Here is a 19,125-nt window from a genome sequence, read left to right on the forward strand (position 1 = left end):
GTAGCCACATGTCTTCTGGCAAGTTTCCCACAGTGTGGACATGCCTGGGTGTACATGTTTGACAAGCCCATGAGCTCAAGCAAGTTTGGTGGTAGGATGTGTAAACACTGCAAATGTAGTGTTTCCTTTTATCTTATTATCAAGTGTGAAATTCAGGTGAATCTGGTACGAAGTATTTTACTCTCTGAGAAATGTTCTTTTTTTAACTTGTTAGATATGTTTGGTTCACTAAGCCAAGGAAAACCAAACAAAATCTTTAGAATTGCTTGACTGCATCATTAGGAAATTTTTGTTAAATAATACATTTTGACAGTTTTTTTAAGGAATTCCCCAGGTGTGCGGATTTTCAGTTGGGGATTAACACATCACTATTTCCTTATAAAGGATTCTTGATTCCATTGTCGTCAGATTGCGCAGTGACAAGCACTTACCAAAGGTTTCTATGCTTTATTGAATTTCAAGTAAAAATTTAAGGATAATGGTCCTAGGCATTTCTACCTAAACCGTTTCCCCCCTCTTGTTTTCCTTTTTATATCTTCCTGGCAGGACAAATAAAGCAGTACTAGAAATTTCTGAATGCATAAAAACTGACCATTTGCATCCACCACAGACTGTAGATGTGAAGGAGGAAGAGGAGGCTTCTTCCTCTGGAAATATCTTTCATTCTTTTTTTTTTTTTTAAAGATTTTATTTATTTATTTATTTGACAGAGAGAGACACAGTGAGAGAGGGAACACAAGCAGGGGGATGGGAGAGGGAGAAGCAGGCCTCCCGCAGAGCAGGGAGCCTGATGCGGGGCTCGATCCCAGGACCCTGGGACCATGACCTGAGCTGAAGGCAGACGCTTAACGATGGAGCCACCCAGGTGCCCAATATCTTTCATTCTTTATGTCTCATTTTCTTCCCTCATTATCATGTGGATGGTTATGCTTATAGTACTGTTGGCAGCAGATATCACTGCGCATGCCAATATTTGGCTTTTGCTTTCTCAGGTGTTGTTGCCTTCGTGGATTGATGGGACCAATAACACAAATATGTGGTTGGTAGTGTCTCTTTCTTAAGGTCAGCTATTATGGCTTTTCTCTGAAGGTTCAGTAATGACTTTGTTTTTCACACTATAAGCTTTTTTAGTTTTCTACTATATGTAGAACACTCTGGTGTGAGCTGATGATATCTAAGGCAATATCCCTGCTATCAGGCTATTTAAAATCTCCTTGGAGGCAAAGAGCACATAATTCTATACCAAAGAAGGAATACCTGAAAAGTATCAGGTGATTTGTATTTATGTTAAAGGGTTCAAACAAGAGGTCAGGGATGTCATTATGAGCCATGGTACTTAGGGAATGTTTCAGAGAAAACTTAGGTTGGAGTTTGAAATTGCTATTTTGTTAGAGATAGTGGTTTGTCCACATTGTTCACACTTATCAACTTCCCCTCCATTTTAGGTAAACATTGGAAACTATTCTGGCCAGTGAGACATAAGTAGAAATTTGCTAAGAATTCATATTTAATAGGCATTGCATATACTTTCTTGTTGCTTTCCTTTTCCCTCAATTTTGCCTGGAATGTGAAAGTGATGGATGGAGCTATGGCAACTATTTTTCCACATGAGGAATAGGAATTTAAAGACCATAAAAACTTTTTTTTCCCTAACCTTTTTTTAATTTTCTGAATCAATGTCAACCTATCTCAATTTTATTTAAGTCATTATTTACTCAGATGTTCTTTTTACTGCTGAAAACAAATTTTAAACAGTGCAAATATATTTGCACTTTTGCCATATTATCAAGTGGCTAATTGTCAAGAATTTATTCATATTTCAGATGTTTTTGTTACTACACTGTAACTAAATGGCTGACATCACTCCCTACAATAGTCTAAAATGAGCCAAACGTTTAAGCTTGGGGTCGGGGGACTAAGTTATAAACAAACATGATGAATGACATTTTTTTCTCTCACCTGGTCCCTGTGTCCTTCATTTTACTTCCTAATACATCAAAGGTTTTAGAATTCAGCTCTTATTTCTCTTTAATTCCACCAGGATCTAGATACTCTTTTTAAAAATCTCCTTCCCTTCCTCAACTGTCCTCAGTTTGTGTTAATCACTCTTGCACTTTTTCATTCACCTATGCACGCATTCCTCAACATATTGTTACTTTTGCAAAACCTAGAGACAACCACAAATTTAGTTGGGTAAGAAGAGGGAAATATTTATATTATTAGGCACAGGTTTATAAGAGAAAATAAGCTGAAAGAAGTTTCTAACCTATGGTTTCTCTTCTAGCTTCGGAGTCCCTAAAGTTTTAAGGGCACTTTGGGGGGACTAGGCAAAAACATGAATGAATTTTGTGAATACAGAGATCACCAGGGGTGGGGCTTCTGGCTGTGCTAGAGTATGAGCCAGGTGCTGTATATCCGGCAGAATATGGTCAGAAGGGAGTGTGTGAGATCTCTTCTCAGGAACTGGTCAAAATTAATATTTTTTCCCCTAAAGCTCCTCTATTATTGGGATTTTGGCCTTCTTGAATTGGTTTATTGTTCCTAATGTTTCCTCTTCTTTTTGATGTACTTTTGGGCAATACTCTCACATTTATTTGCCATACCTTCTATTGAATTTTTCTATTTATGATACCATGTTTTTATGTGAGAAGAATCATTCACTTTTTCCAATTTGGAGGGTGTTGCAGTAATCCAGGCAATAGTTGGGAGTGTCTGGGAACAGGGTGGTAGCAATGACAGTGATGAGATGAAGTCATATTCTGCATGTATTTGAAATGTAGAACCAGGAGGATTCATGATGTGTTGGATGTGGAATGTGAGCAAAAGAAAGGAGTTAAGGATAGCCCATCTGGCAGATGGAGTCTCCATCATGTGAGACAGGGGAGAGTGTGGGCAGAGTGGGTCTACCGCTAGAGTTCCAGGTGAGCTAGCTGAGAAGACTGTTGGTTCTATAAGCTGGGTGTTCGGGAAGGAGGTTGGAGGCTAGAGAGGAAAATGTTCCAAATCCACCAGAAGACTGGAGGAGATCACCAAGGTCGGAGAGTAGATGGAAGTGAGAAGAGGTAAAAGGATCAAGCCCTAGGATCCTTCAATAATAAGAGGTTGGGGAGAGAAGGAGCCTGCTAAGGTGAATGAAGAGTGGGGAGCATTACGAGCAGCAGGAAGAGAGTGGCATCCTGGAAGCCAAATTAAGCATGTGTATCTGGAGAAAGGAATTATTCCCTGTATCAAATGCTGCTGAGGATGGAGAAATGTGAATTTGGATTTCACAGAATTGAAATTACTGGTGACTCAGTAATCAGAGCAAAAGCTTAACGGGGTGGGATTAAGAAGATAAGGGCAGAGAAGAATGTGGAGACAATGGGTATCGGCATACCTTAGGAAGATATGGAGGACTTTCTCCCTCGCGCGTGTGTGTGTGTGTGTTTCTCCCGTTTTCTGGTCTCTAGTGTCTGTGTTAGAGGCGTTCTGTAGATGATTTGGTCTTTGGCTGTCCTGGCTTAAAAGTGGGAGAGGTAAAAGCTGGTGAGAGGTAAAAGCTGGTGAGAAGCTGGTAAAAGCTGGCTTAAAAATGAGAGATGCTAGGAGATGATGACAAGCTTGGAACCATTTTAAATGAGAGATGCTTCTGATCTCTGCTACTTAAGATGAGTTTCTACTTGAACTTGAGCCCTCTTATGCAGCCTTTTGATTTTGAGTTCAATGTGTTATTATCTGGGTACATTATTTGTTGGGGGAACCACCAGCGTCTTTTTGTTCTTTCCTCTTGGGGAGGTGAGATTCCCCAGAGACTTTCAGTTTCTGGCCTGGGAGAGTAAAGGTCTGTCTGGCAGTTTCCTGGGCCCCAAATTGAGGATGAGAGCTGGCTGGAGGTGCAGGTGGGGGGCGGGGGAGGGAAGTTTTGTCTTCAACATTGCAGTACTGCATGTGGTCCCTGTGTTTTCCATGTAGTGCTCTGGCCCGCAGTTGTGCTTGTTGTCCCTCTGCCCAGAGACTTTGTTTTAATTTCTCAAGAAAATAAACCTGACACACTTGGGGAGAGCATTTTTGGAATGGAGATATAACTGATGGACAGATTCCATTCACCCTCTTGCTTCTGGGACTCCCCCTTCTGAGTTGGTGTTCAGTGTTCCCGTGGACAGCTGTGGATTCTTACAGGTCTGCTAACCTGTACAACTAGTTTCCATGTTTTGTTGCTGTCACTGCCTCTCCTTTCAGTCCTGATGAATTTGTGTTTAGAATTACCTCTTTACAATGGCTGGAGTGGAACTTTAGGTGAGAGTAGAACTGGATGCATGTTTTTTCCTCTGCCATCTGAGGCAAAGATGCTTCCATCAATACATCTACGTCACATCACAGTTCAAATAAAATGAATTTGAGTGCTATTAGGATTTATACTATTATTCATTTGCTTTCAAACTGTTACTTTGAGGATCTTTTCCACATGACGATTGCATTATTTGTCTCCCCTTTGCACCAGTTCTGCCGTGTGCTTACATTGTTTTATATGTTAGTATATGTTTATGTTATATATGTTAATATAATTATATGTTAGTATCTTTCCACTTCACCAACCTGTGATAGAGAAGCTCATATCTCCAGATCCCCCAAATGGTTTACAGTGCATTTACAAAAGAGATAATAAATAATGTCAGATAAAGTGAATAGCAACTACTACCCCCTCAAAGTGAAATCTTTAATTTTACTGGAATGTACAGTGAGATAGAAATTATCTTCACACGCGTCCTTTTTTCTGATTTTAAAGTGTAATGGCAAGTCACTTGCAATTCCTCAAAGAGATCTCTTTGAAAATTTTGGTCCCCAGGGGCTAGGAGATGATGACAAGCTTGGAACCATTTTAAATGAGAGATGCTTCTGATCTCTGCTACTTAAGATGAGTTTCTACTTGAACAAGGGTCTTTGCTTCTCAGCAGTTTGCCAAGCTAACTTCATCTTAGCTTTTCCTGTGGCTTCTGAATTCTAAAGGGGGTAAAGATGGTTTCTCGAAGCCCTCACACTCTTTCTTACTGTGTTACTGAGAAGAGGGCATGAACTGTAAATACAGACTGATTTGCACTTCTTTTGTGTTTAAGCTTCTGCTGACTCTGCTTCCTTCCCATATACCTTATTCAAAATCAGTGTTGATGGTTTCCCTGTGGGTGAGACATGTTTAGTCTCCCATGTTAGTATAGGCACAAGTGAAACTGTCATTTTTTCCTTTTTGCTGAGAATGTTTTCAACCTAGTTGGTCTAAAATCTCTCAAGATACTGATTTGGAGAGCCACTGGTAAAATATTTTTCATATAGGAATGTTAAAGGGGCTATAATAACAATAAACACAACCAACATTTTCCGAGTGTTTGCCCAGAGGCATGGTACAGCTTCTAAGTGTTTTCCTTGAATAATCTCCTGCAAGAATCCTAGAGGGTGGATGCTTTTATTAGGTCCGTTTTGCAGATTCCAAGCAAATTGAGACACCGTGTGTTACACAGATAATAATAAATGCTGGAGCCAGTTTGACCCAGAGCCCACTGTGTTCCACTGTTTCCCAGTGCTCTTTGTCAGATGATGATAGGACAGAACATATTATTATCTTTGCGTTTTATGTTTTTGCACTATAAAGTCATCTAGAACGAAGTTATTTGTTTGTGAAAGGGCAATTAAGCTCAGCTCAAGGAATATTCAGCTTGTCCAGTCAAGTTAAAGGAACAGTTAATTTTCAGGAATTACTAACCTCAGCCTATTTCAACCTGTCTCACATTCAACAAAGATTTTTTTCCCAAGCCTCTGTGTACTAGGTTCTTCTATATATGGTGAAGGACACAACAATAGATTAGGCATGGTCATGTAAAGTTGTATAGGGAAGGGTCTGTCAGTATTATCTCATGTCTCCATATGTCTGTCTATCATGCCTCAGATAAACTCAATCTCACTTAGACTAGGAGCCTTAGCTGATTTGATAGGCTATGTCTGAAGTCAGCTTTCCTGACTAGTGCATTTCTTCTTTCTGGTAAATCATGATGCCTCCCCATTTTTTCTGTGCCCTTAGAGCCTGATAGAAAAACAAAAACTTTGATAAAATTAATACATGGTAGAGAATAATAGAGAACCACAAGTTGAGATTTGAAATCCAAGCAACAAAGAGCCAGAGTTAGCAACCTGGTATGGTGGGCAGCCTCTCAGATGGCCTCCAGAGATCTGGTATTAATGCTCTTGTGTGTGGGCTGGACCTAGAGACTCATAATGAATAAAATATAATGGAGATGATGGGATGCCACTTCTAAGACTAGGTTACAAAGAGAAGGTGGCCTTATCTTGCATACCCCCTCTCGCTCCTCTGAAGGAAGCCTAATGTCTTATTGTGAGCTTCTCTGTGGAGAGACATATCTGGCAAGAAACTGAGGCTCAGTTTCAGCCAACAGCCAGTGAGAAGCTGAAGCCTTCAGTCTGAGGAACTGAATCTTGCCAACAACCATGTGAGGTTGGGAATGGATCCCCCTGCAGAGCCTTCATAGCTGATCTTAGCCTCAGCCAACTCCGTGATTAAAGTCTTATGAGAAACCTTGAGGCAAAGGCATTCAGCTAAGCTGCACCTGGATTTCTGACCCACAGATAATATGTTTGTTGATAATATGATAATATATTTTAAGCCCAAAGCTTCAGTGTAATTTGCTGTGCAGAAATGGATAACTAATATTCTTGGTAATAAAGACCATAAGATTTTCTACTTTTGGAGGTCTCTACTGCCAGTTTAGCAGGTCATGTGGGTGGGAGGGATTAAGGCAAGAAACCACTGGGACTGGAGTGTCAGGGCTGATGGAGGGAAGGGGTCATCAAAAGCAGCCTCAGGGCTGTCCTATCCCCCTGGGGAGACCCCAGCTTAAAAAAAAAAATGACCCAAAACAAAATAAGAGTGGAGTAAGTCAAGCACTAACAGTGTTCCATGACTTAAAATATTGCATTCAGTAAGAGTAATTATTTCATATTGAATTATACCAATAAAGTGAACTGCTTCATCTGGCTACTCAAAATATATGGAACATTTATGAATTTGGCTAATGTTTTGTGAACTTTTGTTTTGCTGAGTTTCCTTTAACACGACATCTTAAAATATGGTCCTTTCCCTTTTATGCACTTTTTTGATCAGAAGCACAGAGACTGGATTCTTGTTATGCAGAAATTCAGACAGATGTGTTACACTCTAGTCTCTGAGTGACTTAACATCGTAGTGAGTTAGAATAAGCAACCTGACATTTCTGGTGTCAAAGAAGGCAGTGTTAATAGCAAAGACCGAGTGTCCAGGGAATGTGATACAGGCCTATGACGATCACCTCTTTGTGTACTTGTGTGCACAATGTTGTGTGTCCAGCATACGACCATTTCCCATGTTGGACCTAGAATTCTTTTTATGTCATGCAATATCTTAAAATCAAAAGGAAATAGATTTTTTTTCTGTTAGCATAGTTCACTTTGATACATTTTTAATATCCTTGGTTAAATTGACTATTTGAGTTCTAAAATAGGGCTATTTTGCTCTTCATTTTGTAACATCGTGGTTTAATGAGAAGTGCGTTGGATATCAGCAAGTGTGTACCAGTGGAGTTCATGAATTCAAGAACTATTTGTGGTCTTAACTTCTGATTATTGTAAGCAAATGTTTAATCCTGAACCTAATTTTAATCTAACACATTCCCAGCCCTGTCTCTAGTTTCTAACCAATGTGTTCACAGATAATACACATTTTCAAATTAATTACATAAATGATTCCAAGGCTTCTTGAATTATCCTTCTTACTATAAAATTCCTTATTTTCTCCACATGATAAACATATGCTACAGACAAAAGTTATTATCCCACTTGATAAAGTCTCAGAGAAGCTTAGTGTCTTGATCAACAACACACAGCCTGTTGGTAGGAAAGCCTGAAAGAGTACCATTGTTCTACTTAATTATCACATCCTTAACATTTTATAAAAGTTTTAGCTTAAAAATAAAAATGCTATCCATTTTGGTCTGGAGTGATTATTAACACATGGTCATTTATAGGTTGTTTAAAGAGAGTGGTAAAAACCTCCATATGTTCTAATCCTGGAAAGTCCGTGTACTTTACAAATAAATTAATAATCTTTTAATATGGAAAAAAGGCTAGAATTTCCTCTCAACACCTTCTTAGTCCTTGAACTCTTCTACATAAAAGCAGAACAGGTGCTTCTTGGCTAAATTCAAAGTAATGAATTTATATAGATTTTATGGGAAAGCAATTAAAGCTGCTTGGTAGACCTGCAGGGGAATTTCTGGGTAGGCAGTGTGTGGGTCCCAGACAATGATGGCTGCTCCCAAAAGTCTTAGAGCAAAGAGGAGGAAATGAGTGTGAAATATTTGGCCTCTTCTAATCTGAAGTATAATCACATTAGCACCTAGTTGAATGTTAGAGAATAAAGTAATCTGAAAGATTTATCACTGAATATCCTTCCAAATTTGGGGTTTATTTGTGTTCTGAAATCTAAGTCTTATGCCTAACATTTTAAATGCCAAGTAAAAAAGACAGAGGATGATGAACGATACCCAGATACAGATACAGAACCACCTGAAGGAAACCTTCTACGTTGAAGCCATGGAGTTCCCGTCTGCCGACTTCTCGGGTCTCATCTCCTACTCTGTCTCCCTGGTGGAAGAATCACAAGACCCGTCAATTCCAGAGACCCTGGTGTACAAAGACATGGTAGTGTTCCGGGTGGCCCCTTGCATCTTTACTCCCAGCACCCAGATGCCTCTAGAGGTCTACCTGTGCAGAGAGCTGCAGGTCCAGGGTTTTGTGAACACAGTGATGGAGCTGAGCGAGAAGAGTAACAGCCAGGTGGTATCTGTCTACAAGGACTCCCAACTACCTGGGCAGGTGGCTCCAGGATGCGATGGCCTTCTGTTATACTCAGGCTCCCCACAAGACGCTTTCCTTGGTCCTCGACACCCCTTGGGTCCTCACGCTGGACGACTTACTCGTGAAATACTCCCTGAGCCCAGGGGTTGGCTACATGATCCAAGGCACCAAGGACCACAGGGTAGCCAGCATGGACTCTATTGGGAACCTGATGGTGTCCCCACCTGTCAAGGTGGAAGGGAAAGAGTACCCTCTAGGCAGGAATCTCATTGGCAGCTGCTTTTACCCCAGCAAGGAGGGCCGAAACATGGGCAAGGCCCTCCGGGACTTCCTCTACGCCCAGCGAGTCCAGGCCCCGGTGGAGCTCTTCTTGGACTGGCTGATGGTCGGCCACATGGATGAGTTCATGTGCTTCATCCCCACGCAGGACAAGAGTGAGGGTAACAAGGGCTTCTGGCTGCTCCTGGCCAGCCCCAGCTCCTGCTACAGACTGTTCGAGGAGAAACAGAAGGAGGGCTATGGACACCTGACTCTGTTTGCAGAGGTCCAGGAGGACCAGCTCCTTTCCAACGGGAGGGAGGCCAACATCATCAATCAACTTCTGGCTGATGAAAACATGAGGAAGCAGAACAACTATGTAGAGAAGTGCATTAACCTGAACCGTGACATCCTGAAGAAGGAGCTGGGCCTGGTGGAGAGGGACATCATTGACATCCTGCAGCTCTTCTGCTTGGAGCAGCTGACTAACATCCCCTCCAATGAGCAGATGGCGAAATTGTTTGCGAGGCCCTACTTCCCTAACCTGCTGCAGATGATCGCGATGGACAAAAATCTGGGCATCCCCAAGCCTTTTGGGCCCCAGATCAAGGGCATCTGCTGCCTGGAAGAAAAGATCTGCCAGTTGCTAGAGCCCCTGGGCTTCAAGTGCACCTTCATCGATGACTTCGACTGCTACCTGACTGAAATCAGGGACTTCTGTGCCTGTGTCAACATCTGCCGGGTACCCTTTGCCTTCAAATGGTGGAGGATGGTGCCCGAGCCCCAGGCCTAGCCCCACCCCAGCGTGAACAGCCCCTTAATCACCATTCCACAGCATCCTGATGCCCTGCCTGTCTGGAGAGCAAATACACCCCTCCTCCCCCCGGCCACCCTCATCCCTCAGTATCTGGAGGGGGTGGCCGACTCTGCCAGCTCGAACTCCCTCGGAAAATGGTCTTTGGCTGAGAAGTGGTTACTAAGTATCCATTAAAGTTCTAGGTGTTCTGGAAAAAAAAAAGTTACAGTGGTAACTGTAAATCATTTAGTTGTGATAGTTTATTGTTCGGGTGAGAGTACACCCCTTAATAGATGCAGGTGGAATTTTTCCTTTTGGTTTATGAGGGCACAAAACACAAGTAGGAAAAAAAAAAGAAACTCATTTAACTTTGAATTAGATAATAAAGCATATTAGAGCCAGAAGAGTTGAACTTTTATGAAAAGAGGGAAATATCATTCATTAACCAACCTCATATGCTAGATCCTTTTACTTGTTCCTGCCTTTGGTCCCCACGAAACCCAAAATCTTGCTAATATTTTCTTTGATTTCCTTTTCCCCTCACCCCAGTCCCCCATAAGGAAACTAGAACTTGTCAAGTTAAGTAACTTACTTGAAGTAATGCAGCAGCAAAGAAAAATTTAAACCCAGTTAAGTTTGATTCCATGTTCTGTGTTCCTTCTACATCAATAAAGCATCCCATAAAAACAGTATTCCGTTTTGGGGGAAAATAGAAGCTATCACCTTGAAATAATCTCAAAAAAAAGATCTTTTCCTCTCAAAGAAGGCTGAAATTTTGCACATGGAATCAGGGAATTTGTGAGGTGCTTTTTCCTTGAAACTTTTGCCATCTTAAAAAATGTATGTGTATTTCTATTTCTATTTATATAAAATCCTTAGCATGGCCATAGCTAGAAATCTGATTGGAGTGGTCTCTGCACATCCAGTTGTCTGCAGCCTTTCAAGGCTGAGTAATTGAGAACATCCACATCAAATAGCTCCAATGTCAAGTCATTGTTTCTCAAATAACAGTTAACCAGTGTAGTAAGCTAGTATAGTCCCTGGATGATAAGAACACTTTACATATTATTGAGTTCATGAGTGAATGCATTGTTTTATTTCCTTGATTTTAGAATTTATCAGTTGAAAATATACAGATTTTAAGGGAGGGAGCACTAGAAGACACCACTAAATATTTAGAAAGATAGGAATTTTAGTCTGAGTCTTGATTTCTGAAATGTTAAAATGTGCTTTTTAAATTGAGTAAATATAGCACCTCAGTAACCTTAACCTTTCCCAAATTGCTTCTTTTGCCTTTATTTCCCATCTAGAACTCCTCTCATTCCATCCATTCATCTGCCATTATCTAATCTTCTCTAATTTTCAGCTACTCAAGCATGACTATATTGTTCTCTCAAAACTGTGATTCCCATCAAATTGTGTTAGCATCTCTCAAGTGTAAAGCCAACTAAGAAAATTGTGTGGAAAAATAGTAACAGTATTTCTTTCCATGGAGATTTCCTTGTGGATGACTAAATAGGGGGGTTTCATGGCTTAGGAACTTTTGAGGACTTGCTTAGGACCATATACCAATGATTAGGACCACATGGCATTTATTAAGATATTCTTCAGTACCTGACATTGTGTGAGATAAACCGACGAGAAACCACACTTATACACACGAAGTTTCATGTGGGGAACACTTGTAGGAATAACATGTTTTAAAACTATGGATAGCATCAGAGGACAATTGTATCTTTTATGAAGAGTTTTGACTTAAGTACGAATGATTTTATTGTGTCTTTACCTTGTTCCGAGAATGAAATCTTACACTAAGTTGACTACTGGCATTTCTTTCATTGTTTTCCCATCAATCTTTTGCTGTGTCACCAGAGGAATGTAGAAATACTGGATTATTATCTAATGAATTTCAAAGTCAGAGATCTTTGGGGTCACTGTAAATTTTCTTTAAGGGCTAGACAATGTACAAATCCAAGGGGATAACTTTCCACATGAATTTGCTATCTTTATTTGGGTTTTATGCATTTTGTTACATTATAGGCATATTACCTCCAGTAAAAATCATTTGTTAACCCCTTTTAATTAATTTCTGAAATATAGTCAAAGTTGGTTGGGCTGGTTTTACCACTTTGAGTTGCTAAACAGATTGTGATATGTTTGCCTTATGTGGTCTAAGGAGTGAAAAGATTTGTCTGAAAATCTTAATCAAATTCTTAGATTGATATTTGAGACATAATTTGTTGGAAATGAAGATAGTGGAATATTATTAGGGTGGAAGTATCATATTCTACTTACTATGATCTTTGTTGGTGAATCTGGGCTCTGTTCCCAGCTCCAGATAGAAATGCTAAATTATCTTGGTTAGATTTCTCATCCATCATATGCTTCAATTTCTCACTTGTCTTTTAATTCATTCTTGGTATTTTGCCAGAGTCAACTAGAAAATGTCTCGTGTACTTTAGGCTTTGAGAGAAAAGACAGTGTGAAATGCCTCAATTATCAAAATAAATCTAACCAATTTGTGATTATCTACTTTGTGATTTTTCCCCCAGAAATCTTTAATCCCATACATAGGAGCTTCATTGGCTACTTGGCACAAATCTGATCAGGGCAAATTCACATCATTTCCAGCTAATATATATGTAGGTAATGCAGAACGTTTTTGATTAATCTGTGCCCAAACTGAGTTATAAAACATACTGACTCCAAAATCCGACATGCTTCTCAGGCCAAAAAAAATGCATTTAAGGGTGCCTGGGTGGCTCAGTTGGTTGAACGACTGCCTTCGGCTCAGGTCATGATCCTGGAGTCCCAGGATGGAGCCCCGCATCGGGCTCCCTGCTCAGCAGGGAGTCTGCTTCTCCCTCTGACCCTCCCCCCTCTCATGTGCTCTCTCTCTCATTCTCTCTCTCAAATAAATAAATAAATAAAATCTTTAAAAAAAAAAAAGAAATGCATTTAAGAACGTATTCCCAGTTTTTGATTATCCATTCCACTTCTTCCTTGTATAAGCATGGGTAGTTTGTACGTTAAGAATGGATTTTGGGGGCTCCTGGGTGGCTCAGGCAGTTGAGCATCTGAGTCATGATCTTGGCTCAGGTCTTAATCTCACCGTTGTGAATTTGAGCCCCATGTTGAGTTCCGTGCTGAGCATGAAGCCTACTTAAAAAAAGAATGGATTTTTAAGGGTGCATCTGTGTTAATCTCAATACCATAATCAATGAATTGTCCTTTGATTATAACAATGTAAAAAATTATAACAGAAAATTCATCTTTTATTTTTATATTAAGTTCTTCAGTCCCTCACAAAATGGGATGTGACAGTAACAGGAGTGATTTGCCCGTTTTTCTAGTATTCAGCAAATTTTTCAAATTCATGCAGTTGGACCTTGAAAGATAGACTCACAGTTTATTTTTGACCTTTGACTGGGTCATATTCATGGGATTTTGTGTTTGAGGGACAAGTGAAAGGTTTACACTTTACCCCCGTTGAAATTCCTTGGACACAGTCTTGGTAGTGGAGTAAGTGGGTGCGTTGAAATTAGAACACTATTCTGGAGAAGGTCACTGTTGTTCAAGATGGTCAGATATCTTTTCACAACTGGCTTAAATGGGAATTTATATTCTTTCTTTCGTATGTTTTTTTTCACAGCTGTTGTGAACTTGGACAATTCTGTGGTTGATCTGGAGACCCTTCAAGCTCTCTATGAGAATGTGAGTAATAGAAGGAATTTTATGTGTGAGTATATAATACACAATACTTGCCAATATGTACATCTAGACTCATTGTCTTAATGTCCTTTAAGAAAAATTGATCTGGGTGCACTGAAGTTACTTAAGTATAAGTTTGTTAAAATACTTTCTAGGAAACCTACTGGACAAATGTGTGGTCTCATATTTTTTTTTTTTTTTTGGTCTCATATTTTCAAAGATTGTGGTTCAAAGCATGCTGTATGTGAGGTCATTCACAATCCCTCTTTTGAAATATAATAGTCAATACTTATGTAGAGGTTAATTTGAGCTGAGCATTGTTATGTGCACTAACTCAGTTAATTTCCACATGAAAACTCTAGATAGGTTCAATTATTATCCCCATTTTACATATGAGGAAGTTTAGGCATAGCAAGGCCAGAAGACTTGTTCAAAAATCACAGTTCACAGTCATATTAGTTCAAGTAGTAACAGGCTAGATTTTTTTAATAGCCACCTACAGTAGAGGAAATTAAAGAATCCATTATGAATAATAGGTAAGTGTGTATAACATACAAATAGAATTCATGATAATTCCCGGTTCACTTCCATTAAAATACAAGTCGAAAGAGGGAGAAATATTTGTTTTATGCATGGCAATATCCCCAGCATCTAAGGTTAAGGATTATTGGACGCATAGGAAGTATTTAGTAAATGTTAAATAAATGTTTATATGAATTAATGAATGGAATCTCCAGACAGGGTTTATTTCAAAACCTCTTTTGGGCTATCATGTGGTTTTCAGATACAGTTTGCCTGTTCAAACTGATTGATACCCACTGGAAATAATGATCTGTATTGAATATCTATTTGTGCTGTTTTCATTTTTTTAGTAGCAAGAGGATTTCTTGTGCAAAATAATTAATGATTATTTCCAGTGGGGTCTGGTAGCCCAGTCATAATTTACTGTAACCTGCTATATGTAAAGAGTATGGTTGACACTTTGAGAAGGGTAAATGAGGGTTTAAAATGTTCATATTTTAAGAATTGTGGGTCATGAAGTAGAAAATACTGGGGACTGACCTATTTTTATACAAGGTTTTCAGTTTTCTAGGGATAAATGCTGAGGCAAAAATTTGTGCTTTTTTTGAGTAATAGGCAACAGCAGTAGATAAAGACTTCCTCATTTAGCGAATGAATATGCCAAATAGCAAAGCAAGGAACTCCCTCTTAATTAAGAAACAATTGAAATAATTCCCTATTCATGCAAGATTTTCATTCATTCATTCAAATGCCTTCTTTTCAGTTGTTTAGGGTCCTAAAATTTCCTGAATTTTTAGAAATAGTAATAGTTTAATGTCTATTATGCACCAAGCATTATTCCAAGTCTGGGTATTTGTATTGATTCATTTAATCCTCTAAGTGCCTTATAGCCTATGATTTATGAAGAAGAAATACTATTGCTATCTAATGCTTTTTAGAAAAATGAGACAGAGAGGTTCTTACAACTCAGAGTTGGCTTGGTCACCTGGTCACCTCCCTTCAGGACTGTGCTCTAAGCAAAAAATTTCCTGACTCATGGTGATAACTGAACTGAGCCTTCAAAAGGACCTGAGATAGCACTGTTTGGTGGAAAAGAACATGGGATTAAAAAGTCATAAGAACTCTGTTCAGGTTCCAGCACCACAATTAAACAGATATATGTCTTCATTCTTTAGTTTCTATATTCTCATTTATAAATGGGGTTTCTAATAATTCATAATAACATCAACTTTTTGTCACCATCAAATGGATGTAGAGTTTTCTAGACTATTCAATACTATTATGCTTTGATTTTTTTGTAAATAAAAATAAGTGTGGGCATAGAACTATGATTGTCAAATTACAGATGATTACATCTAAGATTGGTTTAAGATTAAGGGTAATGAAGGTTGTGTGCCACGTAAATTAAAGTAAAACTGGACCTTTTCCTCAAGAGTCTCAAGGATTTGCCAAGTGAAGCAGAATAAATACCTTTATGTTTACAAGCAACATGAATTAATAGAGAATACTTTTTAAAAGCTGTAAAACTCAGAATGATACTACTTTACTCACAATCATCATTTTAAAATTTGTTTTAGCTTTTTTTTTTTTAAAGATTTTATTTATTTATTTGAGAGAGAGAGAATGAGAGAGCGCACATGAGAGGGGGGAGGGTCAGAGGGAGAAGCAGACTCCCTGCCGAGCAGGGAGCCCGATGTGGGACTCGATCCAGGGACTCCAGGATCATGACCTGAGCCGAAGGCAGTTGCTTAACCAACTGAGCCACCCAGGCGCCCTGTTTTAGCTTTTGAAACAATCTCAAAGATACTAATAAAGTTGCAGGTGTGGTACAAAGAACTTTTTTTTTTTCTCGTTATTTGCAAATAAATTGCCAACCTTAGGCCCGATTATCCCTGCATACTTACTTTTAACCATAATGCAACCATCAACATTAGGAAATTGGCATTGATATATTACTATCATCTAATCCACAGATCCCAGTCAAGTTTTGCCAGTTGTTCCAATAATGTCCTTTATATTTAGGACATCTTTGAAATCTTGTCATGCTTTCTGTCATCTTTTCCTTGGGCACATGTCCATTTTGTGTTTTATATTATCATTATGTGGGCATATGTCTTATCTTTCAACTGAACTATAAATTCCTTATTAGTAGGATTTTTATATTCCATGTTTAGCGTAATGGTTTGTATATAACATTCATAATAATTACTAATTAAAGAGTGACCTGTTTTTGTTCTTGGTATGGTTTTATAATTGAGGGAGGTGAAAATTGTTTATATCACCATATTTCAAATATTGTACTTTTTTGAAAGATCAGTGTAAATATGATGATTTCAGAAATATTTCTTCAAAGATTCAGAATTACTATGTAAATAGTTAACCATTACTATTCCAGAAATATTTCATTAGATTATGTGTGATTTTTCAAAAGTAGTTTGAATTAAAATAGGAACATTCTGTTGTAGGGCAAACTGAGCATGTTTGTCTCCTTCATGTTGATGTAATTTGGAGATTATTGCCTCAAGAGCCCCTGGTGGCTAGAGAAATCTTGCCTTTTCTTAGATTACCTTGAATCTTTTGAGTGTCCATCCAGTGGACTGACAAGAAGCTTGGGCTTTCTTTTCTTAGTTGATACTGAATAATACGTACTTCGGTGAACCCAAGATGAACCCAACACCATAGAACCAGTTATAGTTTATTTTTTAGTGCACAGTGCAGTTAATTTTTTTCTATGTTTTTTAGTTGCTAATAGCCTGTATGTTTACATATGACTGATAAAAATAAAGCAGGATGCTGTAGGAATGTACATCTCTGGTGTACCTTGGTGGGGGTCCTTCCTACTTCCTACAGACTCTCCTCAAATTTTACAACAGTATCATGGCTAGATTAAAATATGCCATAGTTTCATTCAGCATGAGATAATATAACCATGTTTTTAATACTCTGTCCCTCCTGTCCTACTCCAAATCACACAAGGGCATACCCAGAAGAAGTTGTAGTTCTAACTACATGAAACCAATGAGTTTACTATTCCATAGGGGACTGAGATTCTACCTATTTTCGTCTACAGTATATTCGTTAGGGGCAGCCCAGCAACCCATGTAACTCTAATAGAAGTTTTATATCTTCTAGATGCTATTTAATGGTGTTGAATGAATGAATGAAGGAATGAATGAATGAACTCTTTGAAACAGAAGCTCAGCACAGTAAAATATTCAGTTTATCATGCCAGCTCCCTTCCTTGCACACTCCCGGCTTCTAATTCACCTATACATGGAGATTAAGCCATCTGATTAATATGTACCAATTTGTCTTCGTTTCTCACTACCACCTTCTCTTTATCTAAACAAAGTTTAGGAATACCTTTGTGTCCTTATGTTCCAACCAGTGAGCTGTTCTCATTCTGTACTTGTTTCCTCCCCCAGCTCTCCTTTGTCAAAGCATGCTCAGATGTCCCTCAGATTTAAAAGAAAGATAAATAATTCACTCTCTTTATTTGTTCATTAAATATTCATTATTTATTTCATTAAAAATATTTACATATTTTTATGTAAATGTCAAGCACTGGTGCCATGACCAGTCAGTAGTAATGGCTTCCGTGCTTTGATTCCTCCAGTTTTCACGATGATGCCTTCCTCTGGTTCATGTACACACACACACAGAAAGAGAGAGAAGGAAAGAGAGCAGTGCACCCACAGATGGGCTCTGAAAACATGTAATCAGCAGGGAAATCATCTCTGAGGAAGGGACATTTGGAGTGAAAGTAGGAGTCACCAAAAAAGGAAATGAAAGTGTTCTAAGCAGAGAGAACAGTGTGTGCCAAGATTTGGGAGCATGAAAGAGGAGTAAGCCCAGTGGGGAGAAGAAAGTATGTGTGAGTAAATAGCTCAGGAAGGAATGGGCAGGAGGAGAGATGTGGAAGCAGGCAGTGGCTAGGTTTAGCTAGGGATTTTAGGACATTTGAAGAGAATTGTGGAATTTAAAATTTTTCCCTTTAATTCTGTCAGTTTGCATCCTATATTTGGAGGCTTTCTTATTAGACCCATACACACTTAGATGTATCTTTCTGTTGAAGGTTGTATTTATCATTATGAAATTCTTTCCTCTGGTAATACTTGGTCTTGAAGTTTATTTTAACTGATACTTAAATAGCCATTCTACCATTTTGATACTTACTGTTTGCATGGGTTTTCTTGTTTTATCCATGTACTTCCAACTTACCTTTGTCTTTATGTTAGAATCACTTATGTTAGAATGTCTTGTAGGTAGTATATATTTTGGTCTTGCTTTTTTATCCACTCTGATAGTCTTTTCCTTCTTGGAACATTTAAATTGTTAACATTTAACATAATTATTGTTATGGTTGGATTTAGGTCTGTAATTTTTTGTTTGTCCCTTGGCTGTTGTCCTCTGTCCTATATGTATGTATGCATATATATATATTTAACTTGCTGCTCTAAGAATTACTATATACATCCCTAACCTTTGACACTCTATTTACCCAGAGTAAACATTATAAAATGTAGAAACCTCGATGATACCATATAGGGCCATTTTTTTGTCTCTCCTACATATTTAGTGTTTTAGTTGTCACACGAGTAACGCTTATGGGATGTGTACAACTCCAGGAGACACTGGCGTAATTTTTGTTTTAAATGGTAATATATATTTAAGGAACTTAAATATAGTCTTTCATATTTACTTACATTTTCAACATTTCTGAGACTCTCCCTTTGTTTTTTGGGTTTTTTTTGTGGTAAGAACATTTAACATGAGTCCTCACCTTTCAACAGATTGTTAGTTGTACAACATGCTATTGTTATCTATAGAAACAATGTTGTACGGCACATTTCTAGAATTTTTTTCATCTTGCATAAATGAAATTTTATATATGTTGATTAGGAACTCCCCGTTTTCCACCGCCCTCAGCCCCTGGCAACCACATTCTGTTATTTTCTTCT

General features: G+C 38.6%; 2 protein-coding genes across 2 annotated transcripts in view; both read left to right on the top strand.

Annotated features, from left to right (window-relative positions):
• Window positions 1–19,125, top strand: part of FMN2 (formin 2) — a 375,766-nt gene that overhangs the window by 182,801 nt on the left and 173,840 nt on the right. Inside the window, exon 6 of the mRNA XM_064594391.1 lies at window positions 13,584–13,645. Within this exon, the coding sequence (XP_064450461.1) occupies window positions 13,584–13,645 (62 nt within the window). The remainder of the gene's footprint in view (window positions 1–13,583; window positions 13,646–19,125) is intronic.
• Window positions 8,554–9,928, top strand: LOC123845588 (protein-arginine deiminase type-6-like). The gene is given in 2 exon segments (XM_045876324.2): window positions 8,554–8,877; window positions 8,879–9,928. Coding segments are annotated over 2 exon segments (1,374 nt in total).

The sequence above is a fragment of the Mirounga angustirostris genome, unplaced genomic scaffold, assembly GCF_029215605.1.
Source record: "Mirounga angustirostris isolate CCGP_5_RB_7025 unplaced genomic scaffold, mMirAng1.0.hap1 SCAF_6, whole genome shotgun sequence".
Taxonomy (NCBI): domain Eukaryota; kingdom Metazoa; phylum Chordata; class Mammalia; order Carnivora; family Phocidae; genus Mirounga; species Mirounga angustirostris.